The 14,968-nt window shown below is 53.9% G+C and overlaps 1 protein-coding gene across 8 annotated transcripts in view; it reads right to left on the bottom strand.

The window, feature by feature from the left end:
• Positions 1 to 14,968, bottom strand: part of rcbtb1 (regulator of chromosome condensation (RCC1) and BTB (POZ) domain containing protein 1) — a 96,105-nt gene that overhangs the window by 38,818 nt on the left and 42,319 nt on the right. For 7 of the 8 annotated variants that reach the window (XM_086006417.1, XM_086006414.1, XM_086006416.1 and 4 more), the window contains exons 2-3: positions 14,381 to 14,577; positions 10,739 to 10,889 (exon numbers count right to left, since the gene is read on the bottom strand). In XM_086006417.1, the coding sequence (XP_085862543.1) occupies positions 10,739 to 10,889; positions 14,381 to 14,506 (277 nt within the window). In that variant the 5' untranslated portion in view covers positions 14,507 to 14,577. Of the gene's footprint in view, positions 1 to 10,738; positions 10,890 to 14,380; positions 14,578 to 14,968 lie in introns of those variants that run through there. The other variant, XM_086006420.1, reaches the window with a different exon arrangement.

The raw sequence follows: 14,968 nt of genomic DNA, 5'->3' as shown, positions 1-14,968 counted from the left end.
GAGTGTCTCAGTGTATCGACACGAGACAAAGTGAGTGTCTCAGTGTATCGACACGAGACAGTGAGTGTCTCAGTGTATCGACACGAGACAAACGGAGTGTCTCAGTGCAACGGCACGAGACAAAGGGAGTGTCTCAGTGTATCGACACGAGACAAAGTGAGTGTCTCAGTGTATCGACACGAGACAAAGGGAGTGTCTCAGTGTATCGACACGAGACAAAGGGAGTGTCTCAGTGTATCGACACGAGGCAAAGTGAGTGTCTCAGTGTATCGACACGAGACAAAGTGAGTGTCTCACTGTATCGACACGAGACAAAGTGAGTGTCTCAGTGTATCGACACGAGACAAAGTGAGTGTCTCAGTGTATCGACACGAGACAAAGTGAGTGTCTCAGTGTATCGACACGAGACAAAGGGAGTGTATCAGTGTATCGACACGAGACAAAGGGAGTGTCTCAGTGCAACGGCACGAGACAAAGGGAGTGTCTCAGTGTATCGACACGAGACAGTGAGTGTCTCAGTGTATCGACACGAGACAAAGTGAGTGTCTCAGTGCAACGACACGAGACAAAGGGAGTGTCTCAGTGTATCGACACGAGACAAAGTGAGTGTCTCAGTGCAACGACACGAGACAAAGGGAGTGTCTCAGTGCAACGACACGAGACAAAGTGAGTGTCTCAGTGTATCGACACGAGACAAAGTGAGTGTCTCAGTGTATCGACACGAGACAAAGGGAGTGTCTCAGTGCAACGGCACGAGACAAAGTGAGTGTCTCAGTGTATCGACACGAGACAGTGAGTGTCTCAGTGTATCGACACGAGACAGTGAGTGTCTCAGTGTATCGACACGAGACAGTGAGTGTCTCAGTGTATCGACACGAGGCAAAGTGAGTGTCTCAGTGTATCGACACGAGAGAAAGTGACGGTGAATCGTGGTTTATGGGTTAGAGTCAACAAGCTGGGTTAACAAATGAATTTCCAGCAGTGAATTCTAGTGCAGTACAACTAATCCCAAACTCTCCAATGGAAAGGCTGCTATTCTGAGGAAGAATCGGGAAAAGAAATGGCCACACACAGCACTCCTCCCCTCCCAGCAGAATTAGCCATTTTATGGACAATATTGACTTCAAATGGCTCCATGGGATTGATAACTGGCAAATTCTATGGTTTCAACTTGCACCTTAAAATGAAATTAACTTGCACATTGATAAAGCCGCTAATCTACATGTTATTCCCAACTAACAGTATGCATTAACGGCTGGCATAACTGGTTTTGGACTCATCATTGCTGGAGATGTAACCACCAGCTAAACCGTTGGAAACTATAAGTTTAAAAAGTGGACAATCCTGTGTGTGCAACCCACTTCCGCCCAGCAATATAAACAGAGGACCCCGAGCTGGTACAGCAACATAAATGTAGCGTTTGATTATGGTGTGACAGCTGATTTTGTGCAGAACCTCAAACATTTTAAAATGAATATTGTGCTTCTAAGTTTCGCCCCCAACTCAACCTCTTCCTCCTTGTCCCCACCAAAAACGAAATACCGTCTCATTTTGTCAAAGAGACTAAAGCGAGGGAGTCTGCTCCTACCACAGTGGGGACAGCATCAGTAAGCCAGGGAAACAATAGCTGGTGAAACAGTGAGTTCAGGATTTCACTCGAATACCTAACCTCTTCGTGGACCTAACTTCTATACAGGTCTTTATATGGAGCACAAAAAGGTGCCTGGATTTCCAGAAAAGTGTAGAATCCTTGTGTTATTATAAACAAGACAGTTTAGATCACCACCTCAGAATATCACATTCATTTGCTGAAATAGAGAATTGCTGTCGTCTGTTAATGTCAGCCATTCGGTATCAGATTAGATGTCCATCTGCCAACTACAGATGAATAGCCAAGATTTAAAAAGAAAAGGTTTAGTACGTGCATCAAAATAAGACGATGCAGCCGTACAGAATGGGGAGCTTTACTCACTCCAGCTGTGCGTATTCAGATCAGAGGATTGTAGCACATCATCTGGCCAGCTGTTAGATTCACTATTTCTAATCTCACAGGCTAAATTTAGTGCAGTAAGAAAAACAACTTGCACTTCTATAGCGGCTGGCATGACCTTAGAATGTCCCAAAGCGCTGACAGCAAATTAAGTTCTTTCTGAAGCGCAGCCAATTTGCGCACAGCAAGGTCCCACAAACAGCAATAAGATAATGACCAGATAATCTGTTTCAGTCTCCAAATAAAAGGTGTTGTTATGGGAACCCGCATGAGTTCTAGCTTTGCCTGCACGTTCGTGGGATATGTGAAACGTTCTTTGTTCCAGTCCTACTCGGGTCCCCTCCCTCACCTCTTTTTCTGGTACATTGATGACTGTATCGGTGCCGTTTCCTGCTCTCGCCCTGAACTAGAAAATTTCATTCACTTTGCTTCCGATTTACACCCTTCCCTCACCTTCACATGGTTTATCTCTGACTCTTCCCTTCCCTTCCTCAACTTCTGTCTCCATTTCTGGGAATAGGCTATCGACCAATATTCACTATAAGCACACTTACTGCCACAGCTACCTTGACTACACTTCCTCCCGCCCTGCTTCCTGTAAGGACTCAATACATCTGTAAGGACTCCGTCGCATCTGTTCCGACGATGCCACCTTCCACACGAGTGCTTCTGATGTGTCTAACTTTTTCCTCAACCAAGGATTCCCCATCACCATGGTTGACAAGGCCTTCGACCGTGTCCGTTCCATTTCTGGAACTTTTGCCTTCACCCCTTCCCCTCTCTCCCAGAACCACGACAGGGTTCCCCTTGTCCTCACCTTTCACCTCCCCCAACCTCCACATTCAACGGATCATCTTCTGCCATTTCCGTCACCTCCAGCGTGATCCCACCACCAAACACATCGTCCCCTCCCCTTTGAGCATTCTGAAGGGACCATTCCCTCCGCGACACCCTGATCCACTCCTCAATCACCCCGACCCCTTCCCACGCACCTTCCCCTGGAAACGCAGGAGATGCAACACCTGCCCTTTTACTTCCTCCCTTCCCACTGTCCAGGGCCCCAAACACTCGTTCCAGGTGAAACAGCAATTTACTTGTACTTACAATTTAGTATACTGTATTCGCTGCTCACGATGCGGTCTTCTCTACATTGGGGAGACCAAATGCAGATTGGGAGACCGCCTTGTGGAACACCTCCGTTCAGTCCGCAAGCGCGACCCCGAGCTTCTGGTTGCCAGTCTCTTTAATTATCCGCTCCACTCCCACTCTGACCTCTCTGTCTTTGGCCTCCTACACTGTCCCAATGAAGCTCAACATAAGCTCGAGGAAAAGTACCTCATCTTTTGATTAGGGGCTTTACAGCCTTCCGGACTCAACATGGAGTTCAACAATTTCAGATCACATCCTCCGTACCCATTTTTTTCGGATGGCAGCTGTTGATGATTTTGCTATTCCCATTTACAGCTCTTCTAGGGTCGTGTGTATTTGCAATACCAAAGTTCTGATTGGTCCCCTTGGATGACAAGCCCTGATTACTGATTGGTCCCCTTGGAGGACAAGACACACCCAGCAGTTTCTCTGGAGTGTGTAATTAGATCCTCCCTGCCTACGTAATCAATTACTTTGCAAAGTGTAATTCGAGCCATTCTGACTGCCTACTCCAGATAGAACAGAGCTCACTTGGAAAAGACAGGGCTCACCCTCACGGGTTAAGACCATCTCCCACCCCCCAAACAAGTTCCTGACCTCCACCCCCCCACCAAGTTTCTGATGGACTCCACCCCCCTCAAGTTTCTGAACCCACCACCCCCCCCACCAACCCTATGTTTCTGACCTCCTCCCCCTGCCCAAATTCCTCTCCCCCACCCCGGGTTCATGACCTTCTCCCCACAACAAGTTCAGAGCCTTCCCCCCCACCCCTATAGATGGGGCATTGTGTTTGGGTCACGGATTGTTAACAGGTCTATTGGGTATGAAGTAAATAGTGACAGTGTTGTGACTTCTAGATTTCATCCAGTCCAATGATGTCACTTGCTGCACACGCACCGAGCTTTCCAAGAAATCAACCAGATCTAGGGGGAGGAGAGGGAGAACGTGGTGCGGGTATAAAGGGGGTGGGGTTGGAAGAACGTGATCCGTCTTACCATCTGAATCACGTTCTCGCTCTCATCCCCTGCCTTTAGGCCTGAATCACGTTCTTTCCTCATCCTCACTAAGCTCTCCGGACTCTTTGCCAACCCCTCCCACACCAGAGTTCCTGACCTATTCTCCCTCCCCCCCGCACCCCCAGATTTGCTGACCTCCTCTCCCCTCCCCACGATCCTCCCACTCTCTCCCCCCTCCAATCCCCTCGCTCTCCCCCTCCGATTGCCTCTCTCACCCTTCCGATCCTCTCTCTCTACCCATCCTCCGATTCCCTCTCTCCCCTCCTCCGATTCCCTCTTTCTACCCCCACAATCCCCTCTCTCTCCCCCCTCCGATCCTCTCTCTCCCCCCTCCGATCCTCTCTCTCCCCCCTCCGATCCTCTCTCTCCCCCCTCCGATCCTCTCTCTCTCCCCCCCGCCCCTCCGGTCCTCTCTGCCCCCCCGCTTCCGGTCCTCTCTCTACACCCCCCTCCGGTCCTCTCTCTCCCCCCACCCCCTCCGGTCCTCTCTCTCCCCCGACCCCCTCCGGTCCTCTCTCTCCCCACCCCCCCTCCGGTCCTCTCTCTCCCCACCCCCCCTCCGGTCCTCTCTCTCCCCACCCCCCCTCCGGTCCTCTCTCTCCCCACCCCCCCTCCGGTCCTCTCTCTTCCCCCCACTCCGGTCCTCTCTCCTCCCCCTTCCGGTCCTCTCTCCCTCCCCCCTCCGGTCCTCTCTCCCTCCCCCCTCCGGTCCTCTCTTCCCTCCCCCACCCGCCCCCCCCTCCGGTCCGCTCTCTCCCCCCCCCCGCTCTCCGGTCCTCTCTCTCCACACCCACCCCCCCTTCGGTCCTCTCTCTCCCCACCCACCCCCCACCTCCGGTCCTCTCTCTCCCCACCCGCCCCCCCCTCCGGTCCTCTCTCTCCCCACCCGCCCCCCCCTCCGGTCCTCTCTCTCCCCACCCGCCCCCCCCTCCGGTCCTCTCTCTCCCCACCCGCCCCCCCCTCCGGTCCTCTCTCTCCCCACCCGCCCCCCCCTCCGGTCCTCTCTCTCCCCACCCGCCCCCCCCTCCGGTCCTCTCTCTCCCCACCCGCCCCCCCCCTCCGGTCCTCTCTCTCCCCACCCGCCCCCCCTCCGGTCCCCTCTCTCCCCACCCCCCCCTCCGGTCCTCTCTCCCTCCCCCCCCTCCATCCGGTCCCCTCTCTCCCCCCAACCCCCCCTCCAGTCCTCTCTCTCCCACCCCGCCCCCCCGGTCCTCTCTCTCTCTCCTTCCCCCCCCACCCCCGGTCCTCTCTCTCCCCCCCCCCCCCGGCTGCTGTCCTCTCTCTACCCCCCCCCCTCCTGTCCTCTCTCCCCCCCCCCCCCCTCCGGTCCTCTCTCCCTCTCTCCCTCCCCCCTCCCGGTCCTCTCTCCCTCCCCCCTCCCCCCCTCCGGTCCTCTCTCCCTCCCCCCCTCCGGTCCTCTCCCCCTCCCCCCCTCCGGTCCTCTCCCCCTCCCCCCCTCCGGTCCTCTCTCCCTCCCCCCCTCCGGTCCTCTCTCCCTCCCCCCTCCCCCCCTCCGGTCCTCTCTCCCTCCCCCCTCCCCCCCTCCGGTCCTCTCTCCCTCCCCCCCCTCCATCCGGTCCCCTCTCTCCCCCCAACCCCCCCTCCAGTCCTCTCTCTCCCACCCCGCCCCCCCGGTCCTCTCTCTCTCTCCTTCCCCCCCCACCCCCGGTCCTCTCTCTCCCCCCCCCCCCCCCCCCGCTGCTGTCCTCTCTCTCCCCCCCACCTCCTGTCCTCTCTCCCCCCCCCCCCTCCAGTCCTCTCTCCCTCTCCCCTCCCCCCCTCCGGTCCTCTCTCCCTCCCCCCTCCCGGTCCTCTCTCCCTCCCCCCTCCCCCCCTCCGGTCCTCTCTCCCTCCCCCCCTCCGGTCCTCTCCCCCTCCCCCCCTCCGGTCCTCTCCCCCCCTCCGGTCCTCTCTCCCTCCCCCCTCCCCCCCTCCGGTCCTCTCTCCCTCCCCCCTCCCCCCCTCCGGTCCTCTCTCCCTCCCCCCCTCCGGTCCTCTCTCCCTCCCCCCCTCCGGTCCTCTCTCCCTCCCCCCCTCCGGTCCTCTCTCCCTCCCCCCCTCCGGTCCTCTCTCCCTCCCCCCCTCCGGTCCTCTCTCCCTCCCCCCCTCCGGTCCTCTCTCCCTCCCCCCCTCCGGTCCTCTCTCCCTCCCCCCCTCCGGTCCTCTCTCCCTCCCCCCCTCCGGTCCTCTCTCCCTCCCCCCTCCCCCCCTCCGGTCCTCTCTCCCTCCCCCTCCCCCCCTCCGGTCCTCTCTCCCTCCCCCCTCCCCCCCTCCGGTCCTCTCTCCCTCCCCCCTCCCCCCCTCCGGTCCTCTCTCCCTCCCCCCTCCCCCCCTCCGGTCCTCTCTCCCTCCCCCTCCCCCCTCCGGTCCTCTCTCCCTCCCCCCTCCCCCCTCCGGTCCTCTCTCCCTCCCCCCCTCCCCCCCTCCGGTCCTCTCTCCCTCCCCCCTCCCCCCCTCCGGTCCTCTCTCCCTCCCCCTCCCCCCCTCCGGTCCTCTCTCCCTCCCCCTCCCCCCCTCCGGTCCTCTCTCCCTCCCCCTCCCCCCCTCCGGTCCTCTCTCCCTCCCCCCTCCCCCCCTCCGGTCCTCTCTCCCTCCCCCCTCCCCCCCTCCGGTCCTCTCTCCCTCCCCCCTCCCCCCTCCGGTCCTCTCTCCCTCCCCCCCTCCGGTCCTCTCTCCCTCCTCCCTCCCCCCTCCCCCCCTCCGGTCCTCTCTCCTCCTCCTCCCCCCTCCCCCCCTCCGGTCCTCTCTCCCTCCTCCCTCCCCCCCTCCGGTCCTCTCTCCCTCCTCCTCCCCCCTCCCCCCCTCCGGTCCTCTCTCCCTCCCCCCACCCCCCTCCGGTCCTCTCTCCCTCCCCCACCCCCCTCCGGTCCTCTCTCCCTCCCCCCACCCCCTCCGGTCCTCTCTCCCTCCCCCCACCCCCCTCCGGTCCTCTCTCCCTCCCCCACCCCCCTCCGGTCCTCTCTCCCTCCCCCCCCCACTCCGTCCTCTCTCCCTCCACCCCCCCCCCACTCCGGTCCTCTCTCTCTCCCTCCCCCCCCCCCCACTCCGGTCCCCTCTCTCTCTCTCTCTCTCTCTCTCTCCCCCTCCTCCGATCCTCCCTCTCTCTCCCCCTCCTCCGATCCTCTCTCTCTCCCCCTCCTCCGATCCTCCCTCTCTCTCCCCCTCCTCCGATCTCTCTCTCTCTCCCCCTCCTCGATCCTCTCTCTCTCCCCCTCCTCCGATCCTCTCTCTCTCTCCCCCTCCTCCGATCCTCTCTCTCTCTCCCCCTCCTCCGATCCTCTCTCTCTCTCTCCCCCTCCTCCGATCCTCTCTCTCTCCCCCTCCTCCGATCTCTCTCTCTCTCTCCCCCTCCTCCGATCCTCTCTCTCTCTCTCCCCCTCCTCCGATCCTCTCTCTCTCTCTCTCCCCCTCCTCCGATCCTCTCTCTCTCTCTCCCCCTCCTCCGATCCTCTCTCTCTCCCCTCTCCCTCCTCCGATCCTCTCTCTCTCTCCCCCTCCTCCGATCCTCTCTCTCTCCCCCTCCTCCGATCCTCTCTCTCTCCCCCTCCTCCGATCCTCTCTCTCTCTCCCCCTCCTCCGATCCCCTCTCTCTCTCCCCCTCCTCCGATCCTCTCTCTCTCTCCCCCTCCTCCGATCCTCTCTCTCTCTCCCCCTCCTCCGATCCTCTCTCTCTCTCTCCCCTCCTCCGATCCTCTCTCTCTCTCTCCCCCTCCTCCGATCCTCTCTCTCTCTCCCCCTCCTCCGATCCTCTCTCTCTCTCCCCCTCCTCCGATCCTCTCTCTCTCTCCCCCTCCTCCGATCCTCTCTCTCTCCCCCTCCTCCGATCCTCTCTCTCTCTCCCCCTCCTCCGATCCTCTCTCTCTCTCCCCCTCCTCCGATCCTCTCTCTCTCCCCCTCCTCCGATCCTCTCTCTCTCCCCCTCCTCCGATCCTCTCTCTCTCTCCCCTCCTCCGATCCTCTCTCTCTCTCCCCCTCCTCCGATCCTCTCTCTCCCCCTCCTCCGATCCTCTCTCTCTCCCCCTCCTCCGATCTCTCTCCCCTCCTCCGATCCTCTCTCTCCCCCTCCTCCGATCACTCTCTCTCTCCCCCTCCTCCGATCCTCTCTCTCTCCCCCTCCTCCGATCCTCTCTCTCTCCCCTCCTCCGATCCTCTCTCTCTCCCCCTCCTCCGATCCTCTCTCTCTCCCCCTCCTCCGATCCTCTCTCTCTCCCCTCCTCCGATCCTCTCTCTCTCTCCCCCCCTCCTCCGATCCTCTCTCTCTCCCCCTCCTCCGATCCTCTCTCTCTCCCCCTCCTCCGATCCTCTCTCTCTCCCCCCTCTCCTCCGATCCTCTCTCTCTCTCCCCCTCCTCCGATCCTCTCTCTCTCTCCCCCTCCTCCGATCCTCTCTCTCTCTCCCCTCCTCCGATCCTCTCTCTCTCTCCCCCCTCCTCCGATCCTCTCTCTCTCTCCCCCTCCTCCGATCCTCCTCTCTCTCCCCCCCTCCTCCGATCCTCTCTCTCTCCCCCTCCTCCGATCCTCTCTCTCTCTCCCCCTCCTCCGATCCTCTCTCTCTCCCCCTCCTCCGATCCTCTCTCTCTCCCCCTCCTCCGATCCTCTCTCTCTCCCCCTCCTCTGATCCTCTCTCTCTCTCCCCCTCCTCCGATCCTCTCTCTCTCTCCCCTCTCCTCCGATCCTCTCTCTCTCCCCCTCCTCCGATCCTCTCTCTCTCTCCCCCTCCTCCGATCCTCTCTCTCTCCCCCTCCTCCGATCCTCTCTCTCTCCCCCTCCTCCGATCCTCTCTCTCTCCCTCCTCCGATCCTCTCTCTCTCTCCCCCTCCTCCGATCCTCTCTCTCTCTCCCCCTCCTCCGATCCTCTCTCTCTCCCCCTCCTCGATCCTCTCTCTCTCTCCCCCTCCTCCGATCATCTTTCTCCCCCCCTCCTCCGATCCTCTCTCTCCCCCCCTCCTCCGATCCTCTCTCTCTCCCCCTCCTCCGATCCTCTCTCTCTCTCTCTCTCCCCCTCCTCCGATCCTCTCTCCCCCTCCTCCGATCCTCTCTCTCCCTCCTCCATCCTCTCTCTCCCTCCTCCGATCCTCTCTCTCCCTCCTCCGATCCTCTCTCCGATCCTCTCTCTCCCTCCTCCGATCCTCTCTCTCTCTCCCTCCTCCGATCCCCTCTCTCCCTCCTCCGATCCCCTCTCGCTCTTTCCAATCCTCTCTCTCTCTCTCCCTCCTCCGATCCTCTCTCTCCCTCCTCCGATCCTCTCTCTCCCTCCTCCGATCCTCTCTCTCCCTCCTCCGATCCTCTCTCTCTCTCCCTCCTCCGATCCCCTCTCTCCCTCCTCCGATCCCCTCTCGCTCTTTCCAATCCTCTCTCTCTCTCTCCCCTCCGATCCAATTTCTCTACCCCCCTCCGATTCCCTCTCTCTCTCCCTCCTCCGATCCTCTCTCTCTCTCCCTCCTCCGATCCTCTCTCTCTCCCCCCCGATCCTCTCTCTCTCTCCCCCGATCCTCTCTCTCTCTCCCTCCTCCGATCCTCTCTCTCTCTCCCCCGATCCTCTCTCTCTCCCTCCTCCGATCCTCTCTCTCTCCCTCGATCCTCTCTCTCTCCCTCGATCCTCTCTCTCTCCCTCGATCCTCTCTCTCTCCTCTCTCTCTCCCTCGATCCTCTCTCTCTCCTCTCTCTCTCCCTCGATCCTCTCTCTCTCTCTACCCCCCTCCGATTCCCTCTCTCTCCCCCCCCCCCCTCCGATTCCCTCTCTCCCCCCTCCGATCCTCTCTCTCTCCACCCCCTCGGCCAGCATGGATCCAGCGACCTTCTTCCACGGAGCTGAGGAAAGTGTGGTCCACTGTGGGCCGCAACTGTTGGGTAATGCGCATGTGTGGCCTCGGTAAACAGCGCGCACGCGCAGAAGGGGATCGGGTTGGCATGCGCGGTTCCGGGAATGTTCGTGCAAATAATCGCTCCGCTCTTCTAGACTCATCTTTTGTTCCTTTACTTGTCCCATTATCATCTCCTTTTGCCTCGCACCATCATCCCTTTTGTCTTTTAATCTCACCTGCCTTCCACCCAATCACAGACCTTCCCTTTGTTCTTTCCTCCCCTCCCACCTTTCCCTGCCTCTGCACTTGGTTAAAACCGCTTATATCTCTAACCTTTTTCAATTCTGACGAAAGGTCATCGACCTGAAACGTTATTTCTTTCTCCGCAGATGCTGCCTGACCTGTTGAGTATTTCCAGCATTTTCTGTTTTTATTTCAGATTTCCATCATCGGCAGTATTTTGCTTTTGTATCTGTTTTAGTAATGTTGGTTAAGGAATAAATTTTGGTCAGGCGAACCCCCCTGCTCTTCTTCGAATAGTGCCACGAGATCTTTTACATCCACCCGAGAGGGCAGACGGGACCTTGTAGTGACAGTGTAGCACTCCCTCAGTACTGCACTGAAGCATCAGCCTGGATTATGTGCTCAAGTCTCAGAGGTATTTGAACCCACGACCTTCTGACTCAAGAGGCGAGAGTGCTACCACTGAGCCACGGCTGACATCCAAATAACCTTGAAAACGATACTGGAAATAGCTGGTACAGTAGAACTTAAGTTTACCTTTAGTGGCAAGTAAAATATGTGGTCCATTTCCATAACTGAGAGAAATTATCTTCTTTCCACACAACTCTTCTATTTTCTTTGGTGTAACTACACTCTGACCGTCTCCAATTCCTAGGCAGTTGCTGCAATTCACCCCAAGTGCAAATACCTGCAACAGAAACGGGTAATGTTCGGTGAGCAATGTGCTCATGCGAGCTACTTGTCAAGATATGCAACTCAGGTCAACTTCTGGTAGTGGTTATAGAGCACGTTCACTACCTCGAAGGAGTCTGGGTAAATTCCTCTTCCTGCAACAAAAGCAACTGTTCCTAAATCCTAAATTGATACACTAATCAAACTTGAGGGGGTAAAACCCCTGGTCCGGATGGACTGCATCCGCGCATATTAAAAGAAGTTAGGGAAGAGATAGCAGAGGCACTATTACATATACATAAAAATTCATTAGAAAAGGGAATAGTGCCAGAGGACTGGCGAACAGATAATTTGATTCATATATTTTTTTTAAAAGGAGATAGAACAAGACCAGGAAACTATAGACCAATTAGCTTATCAGTGATAGGAAATATAATGGAATTCTTAATCAAAGTTGTAATAGGAAAACATCTAGAAACTGAAAATGTAAGAAATAGTCAGCACGGATTCCAAAAGGGAATGCCATGCTTGACCAACCTTATTGAATTCTTTGAAGAAGTAACAAATAGGGTAGATAAGGGTAATGCAGTAGATGTAATATATTTGGATTTCCAAAAAGCCTTCGGTAAGGTACCGCATAGTAGACTCATGACTAAGGTCAGTACATGTGGAGTCAGGGAACAAGTAGGGGAGAGAGTAGGGGTTAAAGGAAAGGTAGTTACTCAGATTGGCAAATGGTGGGATGTGGTGTTCCACAAGGATCGGTGCTGGGCCACTGTTCGCTATTCACATAAATGAGTTGGACTCGGGAATTGAAAGTGCAATTTCAAAATTTATGTATGACACCAAATTGGAGGATGTAGTTAATACTGAGGAAGACTGCGACAAAATACAGAAAGACATTAATAAACTTGAAGAATGGGTGTGTAATTGGCAAATGAACTTCAATATAGATAAGTGCGAGGCAATACATTTTGGTAGGAAGAATAAGGAGGCCACATACTCCTTGGAAAATAAGTGCCTAAATGGGGTAGAGGAACAGAGGGATCCGAGGGTACAGATACACAGATCACTAAAAGTAGCGACGTAGGTTAATAAGGCCATAAAAAAAGCAAACAAAGCACTGGGGTTCATTTCTAGAAGGACAGAATTGAAAAGCATTGTATAGAACCTTGATTAGACCACAGTTTGTGAACAGTTCTGGTCTCCATATTATAAAAATGATAGAGGCACTGGAGAAGGTGCAAAAAAGATTTACTAGAATTACACTAGAACTGAGAGGTTATACCTATCAGGAAAAATTAAACAGGCTGGGGCTCTTTTCTCAAGAAAAGAAAAAACTGAGAGGTGACCTGATAGAAGTCTTCAAGGTTATTAAAAGGTTGATAGGGTAGACGTAGAGAAGATGTTTCCACTTGCGGGTGAGACCTGAACTAGGGGCGATAAATATAAGATAGTCACTAATAAATCCAATAGGGAATTCAGGAGAAACTTCTTTACCCAGAGAGTGGTTAGAATGCACCCATGGTCAGCATGGATATGAAACTGGCTAAGTGACAGGAAACAGAGAGTAGCGGTGAACAGTTGTTTTTCGGATTGGAGGAAGGTACACAATAGTGTTCCCCAGGGGTCGGTACTAGGACCACTGCTTTTCTTGATATATATTAATGACTTGTTTGGGTGTACAGGGCACAATTTCAAAATTTGCAGATGACACAAAACTTGGGAGTATAGTGAACAGTGAGGAGGATAGTGATAAACTTTTGGAGGACATAGACAGGCTGGGTGGCCACATGGCAGATGAAATTTAATGCAGAAAAGTGCGAAGTGATACATTTTGGTCGGAAGAATGAGGAGAGGCAATATAAACTAAAGGGTACAATTCTAAAGGGGGTGCATGAACAGAGACCCCGGGGGTATATGTGCACAAATTGTTGAAGGTGGCAGAGCAGGTTGAGAAAGCGGTTAAAAAAGCATACGGGATCCTGGGCTTCATAAATAGAAGCAGAGAGTACAAAAACAAGGAAGTTATGATGAACCTTTATAAAACACTGGTTCGGCCTCAACTGGAGTATTGTGTCCAATTCTGGGCACCGCACTTTAGGAAGGATGTGAGCTTTAGTGAGGGTGCAGAAAAGATTTACAAGAATGGTTCCAGGGATGAGGGACCTCAATTACGTGGATAGATTGGAGAAGCTGGGGTTGTTCTCCTTGGAGCAGAGAAGGTTGAGAGGAGATTTGATAGAGGTGTTCAAAATCATGAGGGGTCTAGATAGAGTAGATAGAGAGAAACTGTTCCCATTGGTGGAAGGGTCAAGAACCAAAGGTGACACGAGGAAAAACTTTTTTACGCAGCGAGTGGTTAGGATCTGGTAATGCACTGCCTGAAAGGGTGGTGGAGGCAGATTCAATCATGGTTTTCAGAAGGGAATTGGATAAGTACCTGAAGGAAAAAGTTTTGCAGGGCTACGAGGAAAGGGTGGGGGAGTGACACTAGCTGAAGTGCTCTTGCAGAGAGCAGGCACAGGCTTGACGGGCTGAATGGCCTCCTTCTGTGCTGTAACCATTCTATGATTCTATTAATATGGACCTTGCTACCACAGGGAGCAGCTGAGGCGAATAGTAGATGCAATCAAGGGGAAGCTAGGTAAGCACATGAGGGAGAAAGGAATAGAAGGCTATGTTGAAGGGGTTAGATGAAGAGGGGTGGGAGGAGGCTCATGTGGAGCATAAACACCAGCATGGACCAGTTGGGCTGAATGGCCTGTTTCTGTGCTGTAAATACTTTGTAAATCTGTAGAGAGTGTGGCAGAAAGGTTAAGGATTAACTTGCAGAAATAAAAGCATAAATGGTGACAAAGAAATAAAAAAGCCAAAAGCAATATGCAACGCTAACTCAAAAAAGACATTTTGAGAGAAGACTCGAGGAAACATTAGTGGGGAAGGGGGGGGGGGGGGGGGAATATTAACACCCAAAACAGTATGCAATAATGAGAGAATTTACAGGGAAGAAAATTAAAGAACAGAGAGAAATAAGGAATAGAAAGTAAACATGAAAGATACTAAAATGGAAACAAAAAACAAAAAAATCCAAAAAAAAATAAAGTAGGTTGTAAGTTTGTGATTTAAAAAAAACTAAAAGACAACTGACAATACTACAGAAGCTAACAGTGAAACGGCAAGGTGACCCTATCAACAGCCCTCCACAGAGGTCTATCTAGGCAAGGTTTGGCACATTTTGGGTACACCCCCAAAAACTGGCTGGTTTGCAAGTTGAGAGGTCTGACGGTGTCAATCCTCCGACAGAGACTGGGAGGTGATTGGAGCGAGTTAAGTCAAGGAAGCAGGTGCCGAGCCAGAAATCTTTGCCCACTCAGACTCTCGTCACTAGGAGCAGGAGATTTATTTCCATCATGCAATAATCAGCGCTATTTGTAAAAAAAAGTCAGTCTTCATTTGAAAGGGAAAATGCCCCGCAGATATAAGCAAAGCCGTACAAAGACTTACATCGTCATTTTTCGTTACGTAGACAGCTTCAGTGGCCGAAGTACCAAAGACACAGGCTTGATGAATCAATTTAACTTCCTGTGGAGAAAGCAAGCTGAACACAGGCCACTTTCCAACATCCACCATGTCTGGTTTCTTAAGCACAGCCAGTTAACGAGATCGTCCAGTCACATTTCCTCCAACGTACAGCACTGCGCCTGGAAAAGGGGAGAAATTAGACATTTTTTAACTGGTGTCACTTCAAACATGAAGGAGAAAGAATATCTCAGCCAATCAGTAAACGTAAGTCATAAGACAACAAGACAGAATGAAACTTGCTCTGAACTCAAGACAGAACGAAAAAGGCCCTGCAGTACGCTCCTAAATCAAGTTTAGTTTGTACAAGAAATACAAAATTTTAGATGTGTAACACTTTAAGGAGCAAGTACCTTGGCTTTCAAATTTTGTCCGATTACACTCCTGTGAAGCACCTTGGGACGTGTTATTAGGTTAAAGGCGCTACATAAATGCAAGTTGTTGCTGTGATAAACCATGCAAAATATGCAGTTATGTTAAAAGAGAGTATTTGACAAGATCAAAAAATATTTT

Source organism: Somniosus microcephalus, chromosome 14, assembly GCF_052327205.1.
Source record: "Somniosus microcephalus isolate GS21.2 chromosome 14, FLI_Smic_1.0, whole genome shotgun sequence".
Taxonomy (NCBI): domain Eukaryota; kingdom Metazoa; phylum Chordata; class Chondrichthyes; order Squaliformes; family Somniosidae; genus Somniosus; species Somniosus microcephalus.
The sequence above is the reverse complement of the archived record's forward strand: the minus strand, read 5'-3'. Positions and strand labels throughout refer to the sequence as shown.